This window comes from Schistosoma mansoni, chromosome 1 (genome assembly GCF_000237925.1).
Source record: "Schistosoma mansoni strain Puerto Rico chromosome 1, complete genome".
Classification (NCBI taxonomy): domain Eukaryota; kingdom Metazoa; phylum Platyhelminthes; class Trematoda; order Strigeidida; family Schistosomatidae; genus Schistosoma; species Schistosoma mansoni.
In genome coordinates, this window is record NC_031495.1 from 21,537,841 (window position 1) to 21,554,508 (window position 16,668).

At 35.2% G+C, this 16,668-nt stretch overlaps 1 protein-coding gene across 2 annotated transcripts in view; it reads right to left on the reverse strand.

The window, feature by feature from the left end:
- Positions 1–12,476, reverse strand: part of Smp_128890.1 (putative helicase) — a gene marked incomplete at both ends in the record, with an annotated part of 30,879 nt that extends 18,403 nt beyond the window's left edge. For both annotated transcript variants that reach the window (XM_018793637.1, XM_018793638.1), the window contains 11 exons: positions 442–866; positions 1,581–1,773; positions 3,844–4,039; positions 5,218–5,328; positions 5,416–5,778; positions 6,827–7,336; positions 7,969–8,199; positions 9,148–9,411; positions 10,307–10,447; positions 10,617–10,895; positions 12,048–12,476. In XM_018793637.1, coding sequence (XP_018648129.1) covers positions 442–866; positions 1,581–1,773; positions 3,844–4,039; positions 5,218–5,328; positions 5,416–5,778; positions 6,827–7,336; positions 7,969–8,199; positions 9,148–9,411; positions 10,307–10,447; positions 10,617–10,895; positions 12,048–12,476 — 3,142 coding nt within the window. The remainder of the gene's footprint in view (positions 1–441; positions 867–1,580; positions 1,774–3,843; positions 4,040–5,217; positions 5,329–5,415; positions 5,779–6,826; positions 7,337–7,968; positions 8,200–9,147; positions 9,412–10,306; positions 10,448–10,616; positions 10,896–12,047) is intronic.
- Positions 12,477–16,668: the final 4,192 nt, after the last annotated feature.

Sequence of the window (16,668 nt, forward strand, 5' to 3'; positions counted from 1 at the left end):
CTGTGTGCAAAGAAACTATGGTACACATCCGTGAGATTGATCGGTTGACTGAGTACTCACATACCAATGTGACAAGATCACATTAAAACAGAATCATCAAATAAATAAAGAATGATTTCAAAAGTCTTCTACGGAAGTTACTATTTCGAAGTCAGAATTTTTAAGTCTAGTTAGTCTTACTCAAAGTTTAAATCCTACTACAGTCTCTTGAAACAAACCATGCAGGCATAAAATAACGTATTTTCTCATATCAAAAGTAAAAAATGGAGAAAACATCAAATACCTCGTGATTTTAGATCATTGTGGATGATAATTTGATATAAAACACCAAGGTGATAAATAATTTACAAACAAAATGCCCATTAATTTCCAAAAGAGCATTAATCTTGCATGAGTTATACATTAAGCAATAAAAAGCATCAGACAACACATACGACTCACCATCATCGATTACGTCACTAGAATCAATAATGGTAATCAAGTTTTCCCGTGCACACAGTTGACGACACCGTTTTGCGACAAAGCCTGGTAAATCCCGAGCCATTTCGACTAAATTCATTGTTTGTCCCAAGAGACGAGCAACCGATCCCGCCGTATCCAACCAATCCAAATCAGGATCAGAAAATGCTGAAGCTGATCCGAAAACACTTCGACTACCATTCGAGCTCGGGGCAAATACTAAGAAAGGGTGACTCATAGATACCAGCAATCTTGGAAGAGAATATGTTAAATATGAATCGGCTACCCGAAACGGAGATATGATTGGTCTAGTTTCAAACAAATTTGGATGGTTGCAAACCTTTCGTAGCTGCATAAGTATGTTCATGACTGATAAGAACTGGCCAGATTTTAAGGTTTCCTGAGTGCTATAGAATAAGCAACGAAAAGGTTTTAAACCTCAAGTGAATAAAAAACACAACTTAAAAAAGTTCTACAAATAGATAAACAATTAACAAATAGCTTTTTTTTCTTGCTATTCCAAAGACGCATCATGAAATGATTTTGAGTGATTATACGAATTTCACGACGTTCGCAGTGGTTTAGATACCTGGTAACATGTCAATAAAAATTCTGTGGAGCTTAAGAAAGGGAAGTCACTAACACATTCATAAAAAAAGATTTTAGCCTCAATTTATTTCAAAGTCGAACAGACAATATGATGAGTACTCAATAACATTGAAAAAGCAAATCTTACTTAAGCATACCATTGGTGAATTCTGACAAGCCAAGAGACTAAGTCAATTTTTTACCTAAAAGTAGTCTAATAATCCTTGTGTTACTGCCACTAATCCAAAAAGTTCCGAAGTTGAGAAAATAACAATGACCTTATTAAGTACGAAGCTTACATAAGTAACCACAATCTAAAATATTAATAGTAACAAATACACTTAAATTCAGATTTAATCACAAACGGTTATCTGTACATATGGATCAAACACCCATCAACATCGAAAACATTACAGAAATAGAGAAATGTAATAAAGATAAGATTATTTTAAAACTTAATGTCCACAATCTAATTTCATGTTTAAGAGATACGATCGAGAGACTTAAAAAAAGCAATTTATAGAACAGATTACCTTCCAAGTGACATGAAATCATCATATAAAAACCGTTGTCTTCTGGATAATCTACACATGATAACATGTTCGTATTTCCTTGGAAGTTGACGCTCAACATCTGCTTTGAGACGCCGTAACAAAAAAGGGCGAAGAACTTTATGTAGCCTCTGAACCAGTAATTCATTATGGTCAGTATTCCCTTCAATCATCCCTATATGAAACAGAAAAACAAAAGAACTATATGGCCAACAAGCGAAGGTCGAGATGGATTCTTGAAAGATTCACAAGATTAGTTATATGGTTCATTATAAGGCATGAACAGAAAAGACATCAGTAATTAAGTAAGGTGTTTATTAACCAGCAATAATATCGTGACCGTAAAGATTACTTTGAGTCTTTACGGTATAGTTAAATAGATATATTCTGGTGTGAAAGTCTTACAAAACAAATCAGAAACAAAAAGTTATCTTGAATGAATTATACTATTAAGAATAGAGGATACATTTTACCACTACTTTACGATCATCTGATCGAATTCAATCTGAGTAGTGTCTTTACATGAGAAAAACTAGAATTAAAATGTTTATCGTCGCTTTAAACTTCGTATTTCTGAAAGTAATTATACCTTATTTGGAAATGTGCAGTCCCCAAATACAACCTCTGAGGAAGGAGATTAACACCGATGTCAGGTGAGCGTAAGTTAGATCTTCGACACAATATCGTTACAATATTTTATGAACTTTCAATGCATATTTTACGTGTCAGTGACGATCACTCAGTTCATAAATTCTAAGCATTGTAACCGATTAACTTGAATGTACTTTTAAGATGCTAAATAATTTATTTTTCACACACAATAATCCAATCCAGTCTGCTAAATCACTGAGCTACATCATTCGTAAATCAATAACGAAAATGAGTATTTTTGATTCCAAATCCATTCTTTACAAAAATTACTTCAGAAGTAAATCTTTAAGGGTTGGCAATAGTCTACTACAATCTACTTGTAAAACGGATTCACCATTACTGCATGTACGACATCAGTTATTTTCTTGCTTCTCGTGATGTCTTTTATCTCACTCCACTAGTGACATTTGTTGAGGCGATCCAGAAAATTTCTTGCAATAGACATGACAAGCTCAGGAAACATTAAGAAGCATTTTATCCAATCAGCTTTTGACTAGAAGTTTCGCTAGAAACATCACGAAAATGAAAAGTCACATGTAGAGTTTCTGATTGGCTGATTACTACACTGCTACTATGTTTAGTGGCATTCCAGAATTTTCAGGGAAACCTAAGGACTATAAAAACCCCATATTTTCTGTACATAAATGAACCTTTGGAGTAAAGTGCCTTTCGTATATTTTGCGCCTTTTCTCTCCTGCTCAAGTCGCTCTGTAGTTCTAGCTTGGGGGTTACGAGACTGGCTTAGGATCTGAGTATAGCGTTCAATCAACAAGACTTATCAAATTATACCCGTTTTAAGTGTATGAACACTGTTACTACTAAGCACACCTATCGAACCTACATTCATGTTGATATTTTGAGCTTTTACATTTTTAAGAACTTATATTGTGAATTCTTTATGTTATACGTCATTAATCTCAAACGATAATATACTTCGTTATTTTAAGGATATATGCATTGATTATTTTAAATAAAATCTACCTAAATATGTACGTTATGTAACATTCAAGCACATCTATAGCGATAGACCTATCAAAGCAATTTTTGCTGCTGTTTCATGCTTTTTGCTTTTATTTTCTTTTTGGTTGCAGATCAGACTGGGATCGCCTTTTTCACCATACAATTCATTCGCAAACATGACACCTAAAATCTCCTACGAAGAAAATAATGGTTCTATACATCGTTCCAAAACGCTCATTACGTTGTAGCTATGCCACTTTCTCAACGTACTTATTAAAGTTAACTGTGTGCATAGAAGACTATTACAGTTCACACTTTGATAGTAATGCTGCCCTCTAAAATGCTATCACCTCTGATTACGAACTTTGCCTTACATTAATATTATTTGTGATGAACATTTAATAAAACCAGTTTATAAATTACATCTTTTAAAGAAATATATAACACTTTTAAACATCCACCATTCATTTTCCATCAACCTGATAAGTTGTTGTAAGCAGAAAATAAAAGAAATCAAACATTGAACAGAACTTATTTGGTAGAAGGTTTGTTCAGTAGGTATATTTTTTCGCACTATAATCGTGTTCAATAAGAGGATATCAAACACATATATTGCAGTAATACAATGACTTACCTGTAATAGGTGAGGCAAACCATTCTTGAAAATCACGATGGGATTGGAATATATTTGGCATTAAAAAATGCATCAAGGACCAGAGTTCCATTAAAGAATTTTGTAATGGTGTACCAGTAAGGAGTAAACGCCGCTGACTATTGAAAGTAAGTAGAGTTTGCCAACGTTGAGATTTGAAATTTTTTATGTTTTGAGCCTGAATAAAATAACACAAACTAAACCTGAGAAGTCCTAACAAATTGTGAATGAGTAATCAGATACAAACCTATGAACCTAGTTGAAAAAGAAGTCTGTAAAGTGAATAACAGAGAAAACTTTGGTAGACGAAGTTAGGATATCCGCCTGGGTAAATGTTAGGGAATGAATGCATACAGACCATTAGCACGCGGTATTGAAATAGTATACGATGTAAATAGTTGTCGGAAGTGAATTATTCATCATACACAAACAGCCTCCAGAGTTTTAAGAAAAACGTCCTTACCAAATACATAATTTGACATTACCAAGAAAGCGAAACAAAATACGACGGGCAACAAGCAAAATCTAACGATGAAAAATTTGAAGTATGGCGCTCTGAGATACTAGTTATGATTCTAATTTTCTGCTTTTGAACAGCTAATCGAAATTATAAAATAAAGCAAATACTGCTTGATGTTAACTCGGTATAACCAAAAAAGGAACTTAACGAGCACTGGTAACAGATGGATGACTTCTGGAATCTGATGGTTACTTCTACTCAAAATGTTCCGTGCAAGATTGGGTTAGAGCACAATGATTAGCCATTTCTCAGCCAATTAGTGCTAGCAGACACTTGGAGAGAACACCATAACCTTCTTGTGTAAAATTGTAAATATAACGTTTTGCTCACTGTGATTCAATATTATTCAAATTAATTTATTTAGAATGTGACTACGTACCTGGCCAAGCCGTGTTGTGATTCTGGGGAATAGTCGGGTGAAGTTAAGGATCCGAAGAATATTAAGCAATAGGGGTAACTAAATTAGATGACTTATTACCTTTCCCATTCCAAATTGCGAAACCAATCAGAAGATATTTTAGAAATCCATAAAATATATGGTTGTGTTGACAACTAGCGACAAGTCACTTGACTGATTCTCCATAACATCATGCAATCAGAAATAGACCTAATTTTCGAAGTACTGATTAATAGAATAACCATAAGACGACTGAACTAATAATCTTTTAGTATGAAGTGTATGATCATATGCAGCTGTAAAACTTTGCTGCTGCAACAAATACTTATAAAATCGTTTGATAAGTACTCACACTAAATGTTTTGATTTTCATGATTTCATAGTGTAAAACAATAAAGGGAAAGAAGTTAACACTTTATACAAAATTTACATCAATTACCTCGTCTAAAATGAGATATTTCCACTTTTTACGTTTAAAAGCGATTGCATCTTGAATAGCTAATCTGTATGATGTTATACATACATGAAAAGCATTTGTTTTCGTCCAACCCTAAAACCAAATTATAAACTTTGAATATTTATAAGGTTATCAAAGTGGTTTAACGGGCAAATTATATGTTTGCAATCACAAACTGACCTTCCTTTTACATTTTCTTTCTTTCATGTTACCAAAATATGTCAGAATCTTGAAAGATGGACACCAGCGTTTGAATTCCACCTCCCAATTGAGAATAACACTAGTTGGAACAACAATCAAATGAGGCCCCCAGACTCCTCGCTCACAAGCTAGATAGGCGAGTAGTGAAATCGTTTGGATAGTTTTACCTAGACCCATTTCGTCAGCGAGGATTCCATTTAAACGCTTGTCATAAGTGGCGACTAGCCAAGACAAGCCAACTAACTGATATTCCCTAAGATTTCCACCGGAGAGGAGAAAGGGGGAAGATACGGTAGCTAAACCAACTCCTGAGGAAACATTCTTTCCTTCATTCGTTGTAGACTGTAAAAGAAAGTATTAAAATGGAGGCTTCACTGTTTGGGAAAATAGTATACGTAATTATGCAAATCAAAAGTTTGTGAAGAAAAACAGCACAAATTTAGTCATAGATGGGTCATCCACTTAAGCAGTGATGAGGTTAAATCTCACAAAAATCTAGTGCTTCACATACGTTTCAACCTAAAGCATCTGCTACTTTTAAAAGTAAATGTTTGTAGTTGGGATAGTTTAGGTTACTTAGTTTTTGTTGTTACATGATAATTCTTTCTTTAAGGAATAGTCTTGATTACATCTTTCTAATATATATTTCCGCAACGACCTTTTTTGTTATCTAGTTGGCTGTTGCCTTTTCAGTTTGCTAATTGTTGTCCTAAGGTCATTGTGTTTCGACATAAGCAGAGTTGCTCTGTTTTCATTTTTGACTTCTATTTGGAATAAAAAAGCCACCCCATTTCCTTTATCTCATATCAGAGTGTAAGCCATTAACACCGAAGTGTTGTTGTGTGATACATTCAGTTTATTCGAATTCCCATTCATTCGTCTTCCTGTTAGAAGAATCTTCATCGTTCCGTAATTACCAATTACTGTGGGCCAGTACTGAACCAAGATACGACATCGTCTAACGATATTCAAGAGTCCCAAAATAGTTTTCATATTAGTCTAATTAACTTAAGAAACGCCTCATGATTCATATTCAGAGAAATCTTAAAATACATAGAAGAATGAGATAATTATCAAACTGTACAACTAGGTTGGCGAATATGAACTTAATCCGAACAGTTATAAAAAAAGATAAATGCCAGTGGGAGTGATGGATAAAAGCTTAAGAAAGTATTTTAATTAGATGATAACTGCACGAGGATGTTTTAGACCCGACACAGGTAACTTTGAAAACAGAAGACCATGAATAGAAACTGTGTACACGCATCATCAGTGGAGAATATATTTGGTCTTGAAATAAATGCGATTTACAAGTAAAATGATAGGTTTTATTTAATGAAATTAACAAGTAAAGCCCACATAAAGTCAAATTTAATCCTAAAACAATTACCTCAACATTTGGTTCACCTGCAGATGTTTGACAGGATGACTTTTGTGTTTCTTCGCACTTACTGTTAGTGAAAACCACATCAGTATTATTTTCAGCTTCCATTACACTAGCATTAACCTCATGATCCATAAGCTTTTTTAGTGTTATTACAGAACCATTTTTTACTGATGAACACTCGTTTACATTTGAGTTCGCTAGATCCACTTCATTATCAGCATCGTCAATCTCTTTAGTTAGTAGAGACTGTGAGTTTGATTCTACATCAAACGTGTTTGAGGCGATTTCGAGGTTGGGCTCGTCCTTATTAGCAGAATTGATCATTGTTTCTTTCACTGATAGACTTACTTCCAATTTAAGAATATCCAACTCTTTCTTTTCAGAGACAGAAACATTAGCTTCATACTTAGTTTCTTCACTCTTCTCTGAATACTGACATTCTTTAGGAATTTCAGAAGAGCATGTATGAGCTTCTATCCTGTCCCTATTGTATGGTTCGCCAGAATCATTAACCTGTATGTAAGGAAGGATAACAATACAAAATAATAAAACATATATGAGACCCATTAAACTGAACCGATACTACGAAAATCACTAATGATATGAGCAATTCAGCAGATAACTTTCTACCATCAGTTGAAGTATCAAAGTAAAAGAATTATTAGTATGCATCTGAAAATAGTAATCCTCATTTATAAACCAGAAAAGCGGAAGGGAAACGAATTAATTGGAAAAATCCAGTGGACGACTTTTTCTTTGAATTGATGAATCTTCACTTGATGGAATACCGTTTTAAAAATAAGACAGGCTTCCTAGTAATTTAACTTGAATAGTATAAAAGAATAATAGTAACGAAGTGAAAAACAACTGTAACTTAGTTTCATTATATAACAAAAGAATAAGAAATTTACACAACGGATAGGGCTAAACAACGTGATGCATAAAAGAATATCATAAAAGCTGTTTGTTTGTGGATTTTGTAAAACAATCCGTGTCTATAATATGGACGATCAATTAAAAATACGAGCATGTGGAAAAAAACATATAGTTCAGAAAGCTAGGTACTGTTATGAAGGTATTTCTCTTTTGACTTCACCTGATAGATAAATAAGTAGGCAAGTCATTCCTTAGAGAGAAACACTAACCTCACTGGCTGACGAATATTGTGCTTCTGGAATCACTGAAGAATTTGATGTGATGAATTCGAGATATCCAGGAGGCAAAAGATCTTCTAATGGACAGTCGGCATCAGATGCTAATTGTTCAAGCTCCACAGCTGTAGACGTCTCAGAACCATGTTGATCCTCTGTGGCAATTTTTTCTTCCTGCTCTATAGTTTCTTCATCATCAACTTCAGTCAAAGCTACTTCATCTGCCTGCAAAGAGAAACAATTTAAGACGTTTTAAAAATCTTCGTTAATACGAAAAGATACAGAACATATTGGGTATTATTGTTGTTTTTGCCGAAGGGTGAAAAATCAGGTTAATTATGTGACAAACGTACAAACAACAATCTTATTATAACCAAGACGGCAAGTTGACACAGTCAATGCAGTAGCCCATGTCCAAAATAGTTGGTGAGTAATGTGACAATATAGTACACATACAGAAGTTTTAATGCCTAACCATGTTATAAAATGGATAATGTGGACTTTTTTAGGAAGATGAAAAACAGAATTAACTGGTAATATTTGACTGAAGTATTCGTAAATGCATCGCTTCTCAAAAATATAAAAATATGCCGAGAATAGACTTTCGAAGTTTTTGTTTGGAGATTTCCAAACACGCAGTTATCATCGGTAAGAATGATTATAAAACTCGCTTGATATTTACTTATTTTGAATTATTCCTTAGTTACAAATGTTTAGTATAGATAGGATTTAGAGGTGGACTGAATATGTTATTTAGTTAATTCTTCAGTCGAAGTGGGTCCTAGCTTTCCCCTAGGTAACATAAAATTATGAAACTTTGTAGTTGAAATGTTTCTTAAAGTAAGCGTAATGTTACGGAGAAAAGTAGACAATCACCAAAAGTGACACTTCATTTTGTCAATGTACCATTAAATATTGAACAGTTTTAGAGTAATCTCACGCAAAATTGCTACTTACCTGAGCTAAAAGTAGACTGTACAACTTTCTACCTGATAACTATTTTTGAAACTATACCACAATTAAGTAATTACATCTTAATCCCTTTGAATACTTTGACTTACTCATAAAGCTAACAGTATGTATACCGCTAAATAAGACTTACATGAGCAGTGGTCAAAACATTAGAATCAAAAATGAAGACGAGAGACAAAGAGTTTTCAAAAAGTAACTCACTGTGAACTCTTCGTCGGAGGTGTCAAGTTCCTTTACAGGAGATTTTAGAATACGCTGCCCACTATCTGATACATTTTCGTTTTGATTGTTGCCTCCAGATGACTTAATACTACTAACAATAGTTTTCTCCGGTTTAGAACTGGTTATTCCTTCGGTCAACCAACGAGTATACTCCTCAGTTGTTTCAAGTACTTGACCAAGATGTGAACTAATGGCTTGCTGACGTTTAGCAGTTAGTCGTACTTGTTGCTTGGCTTGAACAATCTATATAATACAAGTTTGAAAATATTAAGTATCGAGGCCACAAACAGTGAGGTACTTAATCAAAGCAACGCTTGAAAAAGCATTATATTTTAGGTTACACGTCACTAGATCATAAAGACTAAGTGTAAAGGTAAAAATAAATCTTGAAACCGACGGTCACTTAAAAACTCGTTTGAAACACAAATAAATATATTACTTAGGACTACTAGTTAGTATGGGAACAGTTAAGTCACCTGATGAGGCAGCTCAGGGATGAGTGAAATAGGGGGTCACACTGTTCTAGTTGCTAGAGATATGACAGCTTTCACGTAATTGAAAGTAACGATAAAGATCCGGTTTTAGATAATACTTCCAAAAGACGATTTTATTCACTCAACACTGCATCAACACTAACGAGAAATATGTAGAAAACACTAACAAGATACTTCAAATAGAGTGTTTACTCAGTAAGGACATGTAAAAATGAATAGAAGAATACTAGTTGAACATTAACTTCATGGGATGTAGCAGTAAATTATGCAATTTTTAATCGCCTTTGAGTTGTTTTGTACAAGTGGTGGTATTGTGTTTATTATTTCAAGAGTTTGAACCCACAAACTATCGAAAGTTCACTAATACATTATCCAAATGAATAGGAATGTTAAAATCTGGATAAGGTGACACAAATACAAAAATGTATGGTACTAAGAATAACTCTTATCGACCAATAGGCTTCTTTAAGGTCTCGATTCCTTTTAGATAACATTGACAAAAATAGAAATATCATACACATAGTTCCCTTTATTATCTTAAAGAGAGCAATAACGGAAATTGGTGCGGAATAATGAGAACCTAACGAAATAAAAATAATTCGCATTTAAGTCAGTCCTGGAAAAAACTTGTGAGTAGTACATACCTTATCCATTTGACGCCACCAATCACGAATCATCTTAGCAATAAATGCACACATCTTCCGAATACGGACCACCTCCTCCTTTTCTATTTTTAACGCTCGTTCACTCTTATCTCGACAACATTTGAGGGCAGTTAGAGCAAGCTTGGAAAGTAAAAACAAGTAATACAATAAAGTATTCAGGACAAATTTAAAGAAACATTTACAAAATATCTTTTCGAGATAATACCATTGAAAAATCTTTGAGACATGAATAACAACCCATTGGAACTTTAGAACAGTTCTATATGTGAACGCATAAAAATAAACATACTTTCTTAGCGGACACCCGTTTCCATTGACGTTCACGCTTAAAATCTTCAGCTAACCAATTAATTTCTGCAAACATATAATCACTGTAAGTACGACAAGTTGGCTCAGAAGGTGGAACTAAAGAAATACTAGTTGAGATATCGATACTTCCAGTTTCTGCTGTTCCACAAGATGAATCGTCAATTGACCACAAGCCATCCCGTTTGAGTTCAAGGACACGTTTAAGAATGTTTACTTCATCCACTGCATATTTCAGCAGAGAATTCTCGTCCAACCGACGCTGAAAGACAGTAAGTACCACATAGATCACATTACAGAGAAAAATACATGACTGAGAATTTATTAGAAATTATGATGAAATTGGTTGTAGCCAATATATTTCATGATCTTTATTCCTATAGTCATGCCGATCAAGCCCATGCAACTGTTGTAAGCGCTCAAAATCGGAGAACCCCTATTTAGGCAACACAACTCATCTAATAAGATAATGAAGTGACTTTCATCGCGATCACATTAAAACTAGTGTTCGACTTTTCTACTGGTTAGATTTCGTACCCTTCTAAATATTTAACTAAGCACGAGAATGTGTACCAAGTTAGATAAATCGCCATGCTATTTGTTTCTGTACAAATAACTATTACTTCAGAAAACTTCACCTCATTTGGTCAAATCGGATTAAACTACTACTTCATTTTTGTACGTTAGCTGCCTACTGTGAGATCCCAATGGCTGTTGGGGTTTACAGCTTAATGTTCAGGTCGATACCAAACTAATGGGTTGGATTGTAACTTATACTGAATGTTTTTTGTTAAACCAGCCATCAAAATAAAGGTATGATAGCAATGCAGAACATTAGTATGAGTCAATTAATGGTATGCATCAATATAATCATACACAGGCGGGAAAGGGACTGGAGTAAGGCACCTGTTAGTTTAATTAGCCCAAACTAATGCTGAACCACAGAAACAAACAAGAGAAATAACAGTGAAAGTAAACTGTGTTTTAGTATAAATGATGAGTTACTTGAAAAGAGTAGAATTATTCTAGTGGTAACCCGAACAAACCAATAAACAGAACTAAGCGCATTTTTAACATTTATTTTAAGTTCTAAGAACTGTCGAAAATCTTGTTAATGTAAACATGCACACTTCTGACGAGAAAAATCTGAAACAAGTCTTTCTGCAATTCTCCCTAAAAATAACAACTGTCCCTAGTTCGTCTTTCTGTCTTGACACTGGAGATAAACATGAGCTAGTGACTGATAGTAACACACAATATTTTTGCCCTAATATTTTTGTTGAGATATATGGTACAGTAACACTCAGTCCTACGAATAGTGTATGATTTAACTGAATAACTGCGGTCACTGAACACACAAATAAGAGAATCGCAAGAAATGAAAGTTTGCGAATAGTGTAATTACATAACTTACTTCATCTTCGTCATCCTCTGAGTCATTATCCAAAGAGACTGATTGGGAACCCGAACAAAGAGGAAAAGCCCCATTCGGTGGGAAAATAGCATCACTATTGACATGACCCGACATGTAATCACTGACCAAGGAAAGGTCCTCCGGATCAAGATGACCTGAACAAAGTGCTTGCATTAATTCTTGTGTCTTTTTTCGCCTCCATTCATAAAATTCGATAAGAAGAGAACCACTTTGTATAAAGTTTAGTTCGACGACGTCTTCATGATAAGATGACTGAACTACATGCAGCAACTCACGGAGGTAACATACTACTTTGTCTCGCATTTCTAAGTCTGAATGGGGTCCTGCGATTGTTCTGTCGATGTTTACAGCAGAAGGGTTTGGAACCACCTCAAACTTAGTATGATCAGTGTTATCGATTCCAATCATAATGTCGTTTCATTTGAAAGGCCATTTGGGCTGTTTCTGGTAGGAAGAAAATAACAAGTAGAATCACAACAACAAAAATATAACCCTTTAAAATGAAGAGAGAAAAAAACACGAAGGCATTGTCACTTACAACCAGTAAAATACTGAACCAAATAACCTCAAATATACAGAAATAAGTTTCCAGACAAAAATACTTTTACTTTGGTCCCAGCAACGATATTACCTTCAGAAAAAACATACTACCAGACTTTTGTAGGCAACAAAACAACGAAGAGAAGACGAAGTACCGTCAAATACAAGACGCATTGAAACACTGGATGTTCAATATTGAATAACATAGTGGGACGTGTTTCACGACAAATTCCAAAATATCCTGAAAATCATAAAGGCTTACGGGAAAAGAACATCATTCTTATGCATCTGTAATGTCCTATTCGAAGTTTTATACCATCAACCTGATGGTTTGTGTGATGCTACGAAGGTTTGAGCAACTAATATATATATATATATATATATACCATAACCTTTAATCATATCACAACTAGCGTTCTCTGAAACCACTTTCTATTCTTTTTCAATGTTTAGACCCTGGAGTTACTGTTTTATCATATCCTTTTATTTCCTGTACACGTGTAATTTCGATACACCTGCATTATTCGCTTGTTTTACGCTTGTATTCCTTGTGGTTACCACGCTTAATACTATTTCATAGGACAATTACGTTCTCATTCTTTCAAGGTCCAGTTAAGCAGCTGTCCTTTATACTTTTTTGAAGCCCGTCATGCCGTATTATGATTCTCGTGCTAACATCGTTTATTGCTGGCCCTTAAAATCAGTAGTCAGAGAACGAAAATGGAGTGTCTATTCAGTGATTCTGCATAAGTAAGGCATTTGTGCTTTTAGTCTGCGGCTGATTCGAATTCCAAATGTGAGAAGTTCAGATATGCTCCTTTAGTTTTGTTTGCGTCAAATTGGAAGACTCTGGGAATTCTTAGCACATGACTTTGATTACTCCTCATTATCATGTAGACATTATGATGAAGCCTGTGATAGGACAGTTTGATATACACTGAAATTCTGAAGCCTTTGAGAAGTACGTGGAGAGGTTTGGAATCTTGAGTATAACCAGGAAAGATGTTAAACATATTGATGTTGTTTCATTTCCTCTCACTCGTCGGAAAGAATACTTATGGCTAATTCGAAAATTAATGACTTAATTAGACTCAGATTATGGTTGGCTTATTTACAGGCTGAACAGTCATTTACGAAATGCTGTTTGCTCATCAATCTGCTAGTAGTGTAGAATTTTCGGTGACCAGTCTTGAAGCTGCTTACCATCGTGAAACTTAGTTGAGAGCCAGCGCGGAAACGATATGGCCAGAGCAGACGTTACTTTGGTGACACTCAAAAAGAAACGCAGCTTCATCTCCCAGATTGATTTCTTAATCTACCAGAACACCCAAACAAAGGCTTGATCGAGATGTCCCACAAACTCGTGCAATTCATCCACCATGCATATTTATGAGGTAAGCAGCTCCATATTATTACATACTTGATGAGAAGTTTTGTTGTATATACTTTATCACAACTGAATAAATGTGTGCCTTGGGTAGTTACCACATTACAGCGGATGTAATAAAATTGATGTAGGAAAGTAAAGTAAACAATTAAACGGGATCTAAGCCTTTTAAGAGGGTTTAAGTTCTAAGTTATGATTCCTGGAAGGATAGTCAATGAATGAGTCGGCTTTAAACATTTCGCAAGTAATACACTGTCGTATTCCTCAAACATTCAGTATAATAGATGGGAGTGGGTCATGGAATAAGGACAGACGGTATTCAGTGAATCGCCTCTAACGCCTCGTCACGAATGATTCAAGACTCAGTTTAAAGAAAGTCACAGGGAACGAAACCTAGAAAATTTTGCGTTTTGGTGTAGATATGTCCAGATTCATTCAGACTGTACGAGTGAAGCACTCCCATATTAGTTATTGGTACGAGCTCGTGCAATGGGTGTGAGTTCCTAGCCAACAGTTCCAAGGTTGCACTTGATAATTTTAAATAAATCGAGCATTGGCTAGAAATGTATTAATAAGTATAGATTTTGTTATATTCCATCGACCAAAAGAATTGTGTTGCTGAAGTTTCGTAACTTCATGTAAGCCACCTTTTCAGGGTAAGTAAATAACTTGTTTTAATTTGATCCGGCTATTTATTTACTCTGCGGAAGTGTTTAAACTTAGGTCACGAAACGTCAGAAATAGAATTTTTCTACCCGCTGAGGTGTGACCTCTGTTTTAAAAACTTGTCTCCGACAAACAGTTAGCAGTATTTATTAGTGTTGAGTTTCAAGCTCCAATATTTACGAGTTAGTTATTCCGATAAACTGAAGTCTTTCGATCAAGAGATCTTGAGTTGCCTATTCGAAAGCTTTCCTGATTTCAAAACACGGTATAATCACTAGTTGCTTTTGGCCACATATGCTAGTAACCTCGATGGGGAAATCTACCAGACATGCAGCGTAGGTCTTTGTTCTGATGAAGTTTTGTTGAGACGGGTTAATTACGCCTTCTCCAAGAGGGCGATCAGTTGAACAATTTTTTATCTCTTTCTACGTTATTCATGAGATGAATTGGGCGACATTTATTGGTTTTTAATCCTGAATCAGGTTGTTCTGTCCTGGTTTGTGCTTGGAGACAACATGTGTCGCCTTCCAGGTTCGGGAGTGTGTACCTGTCTCGAAGACTAGTGTAAATATTCTAGATAATAGTGTTGGAATCTCGGGTCCCGTCATCTTGCAGATGATCGATGACACGTCTACTGCAACATCATTGAGGTTGAGGATAAGGATTTTGATAGCGATGAGGATATTTCTAAGATCGTGATTAGTGTTATGGATATTATCATTGTTGTTGAGGTGATATTAATACCTGGGGCATGACGTTCATTCGCATTGTGTGAATGAGGTAAGCTCAAATACTTCTTATACACTTCTTAAGTGAACGACAGGGGTTTCGGGACTTGGCTGTGGTAGTTGGCGCAGTACGTTCCCCTACTTGTCTATGTCTTTCATGCTGACTTTTCACGAAACCTGTAGAACGAGATGTGTAGAATGATTCAATATTTGGTGTGAGAAATGACAAGGTATTATAGAATAGTTATACATAGGCTTCGATCGTTCATTTGAATCTCATGGTGTGTTTTGCATTTTGGACTATCTTCTTGTCCGGTATACAAGTGTTCTGTCTACTCCGTGCTTTCGAATCGCTGAAAGTCTTCTCTCTTTCCGATGACCGTGATGAGTTTTAAGATACGTTCGGCAACATACTGCCTTCGGGCGATTTTGTGATTGGAGATCACCACACTACGAGTACAGATTATATATGGTGCAGGACGTGGAAGTCTTTTGATATACTATACACTTTGTGGTAGAATATCACGTCGAGAATATTGCACCTAAGTATAGAAAGGGGCACATGTTGCTTTTAGCCATGTATTTCTGATGATCTATCTATGTGTTCGAAACAGTGGATTAAAGTTTTTCTGCCAGTTGATTCTTGAGAGGTTGTGACCACTGCAAATGATTTCGAAGGCGAAATCTAGGAAGACATTCCAAGCAGATGACTCATATCGGTTTCAGTTGAATTGAGAGTGTTTGGAAATCGATATATACACCAAATCGGTATTTTGCATTTTTAAGCTTGTACAATAAACCAAATCGAACCATGTCCTTTGTTGAGGACAGCATCGATGAAGCTTTGCATCCTCATGTTTCAAGATGCATATATAAGACATCCATCGTCTTTTTCAGATCCCCGGTCACAGAGGAATAGTTCATAGGTGTATACCAGAGTTCATGAGTCTGGGAAATTATTAACGGCTTTATTCAGGATTATATGTATGGTACAACATAGAGTTCTCTGCACAAGAAAGACATATATGGAAGCCAAACTCTTCGTTGTCAGGGCAAGTGGATGGTTTTATTAAATTACTAGGGTGGATAGGTGAATCATTTTATTTGGTAACAACAGAGAGTTGATTGAATTTTACGTCAGGTGCGGCGAATATGTTGAGATTCAAAAGTACAGTACAGCTAGCTCCAACCAGACCACATTTGATGGAGGCGAAGGAATATTTTCGAGTTTCTTTCGAAACGCAATTACACACAAATTTCAATAATGTTTACATAATTT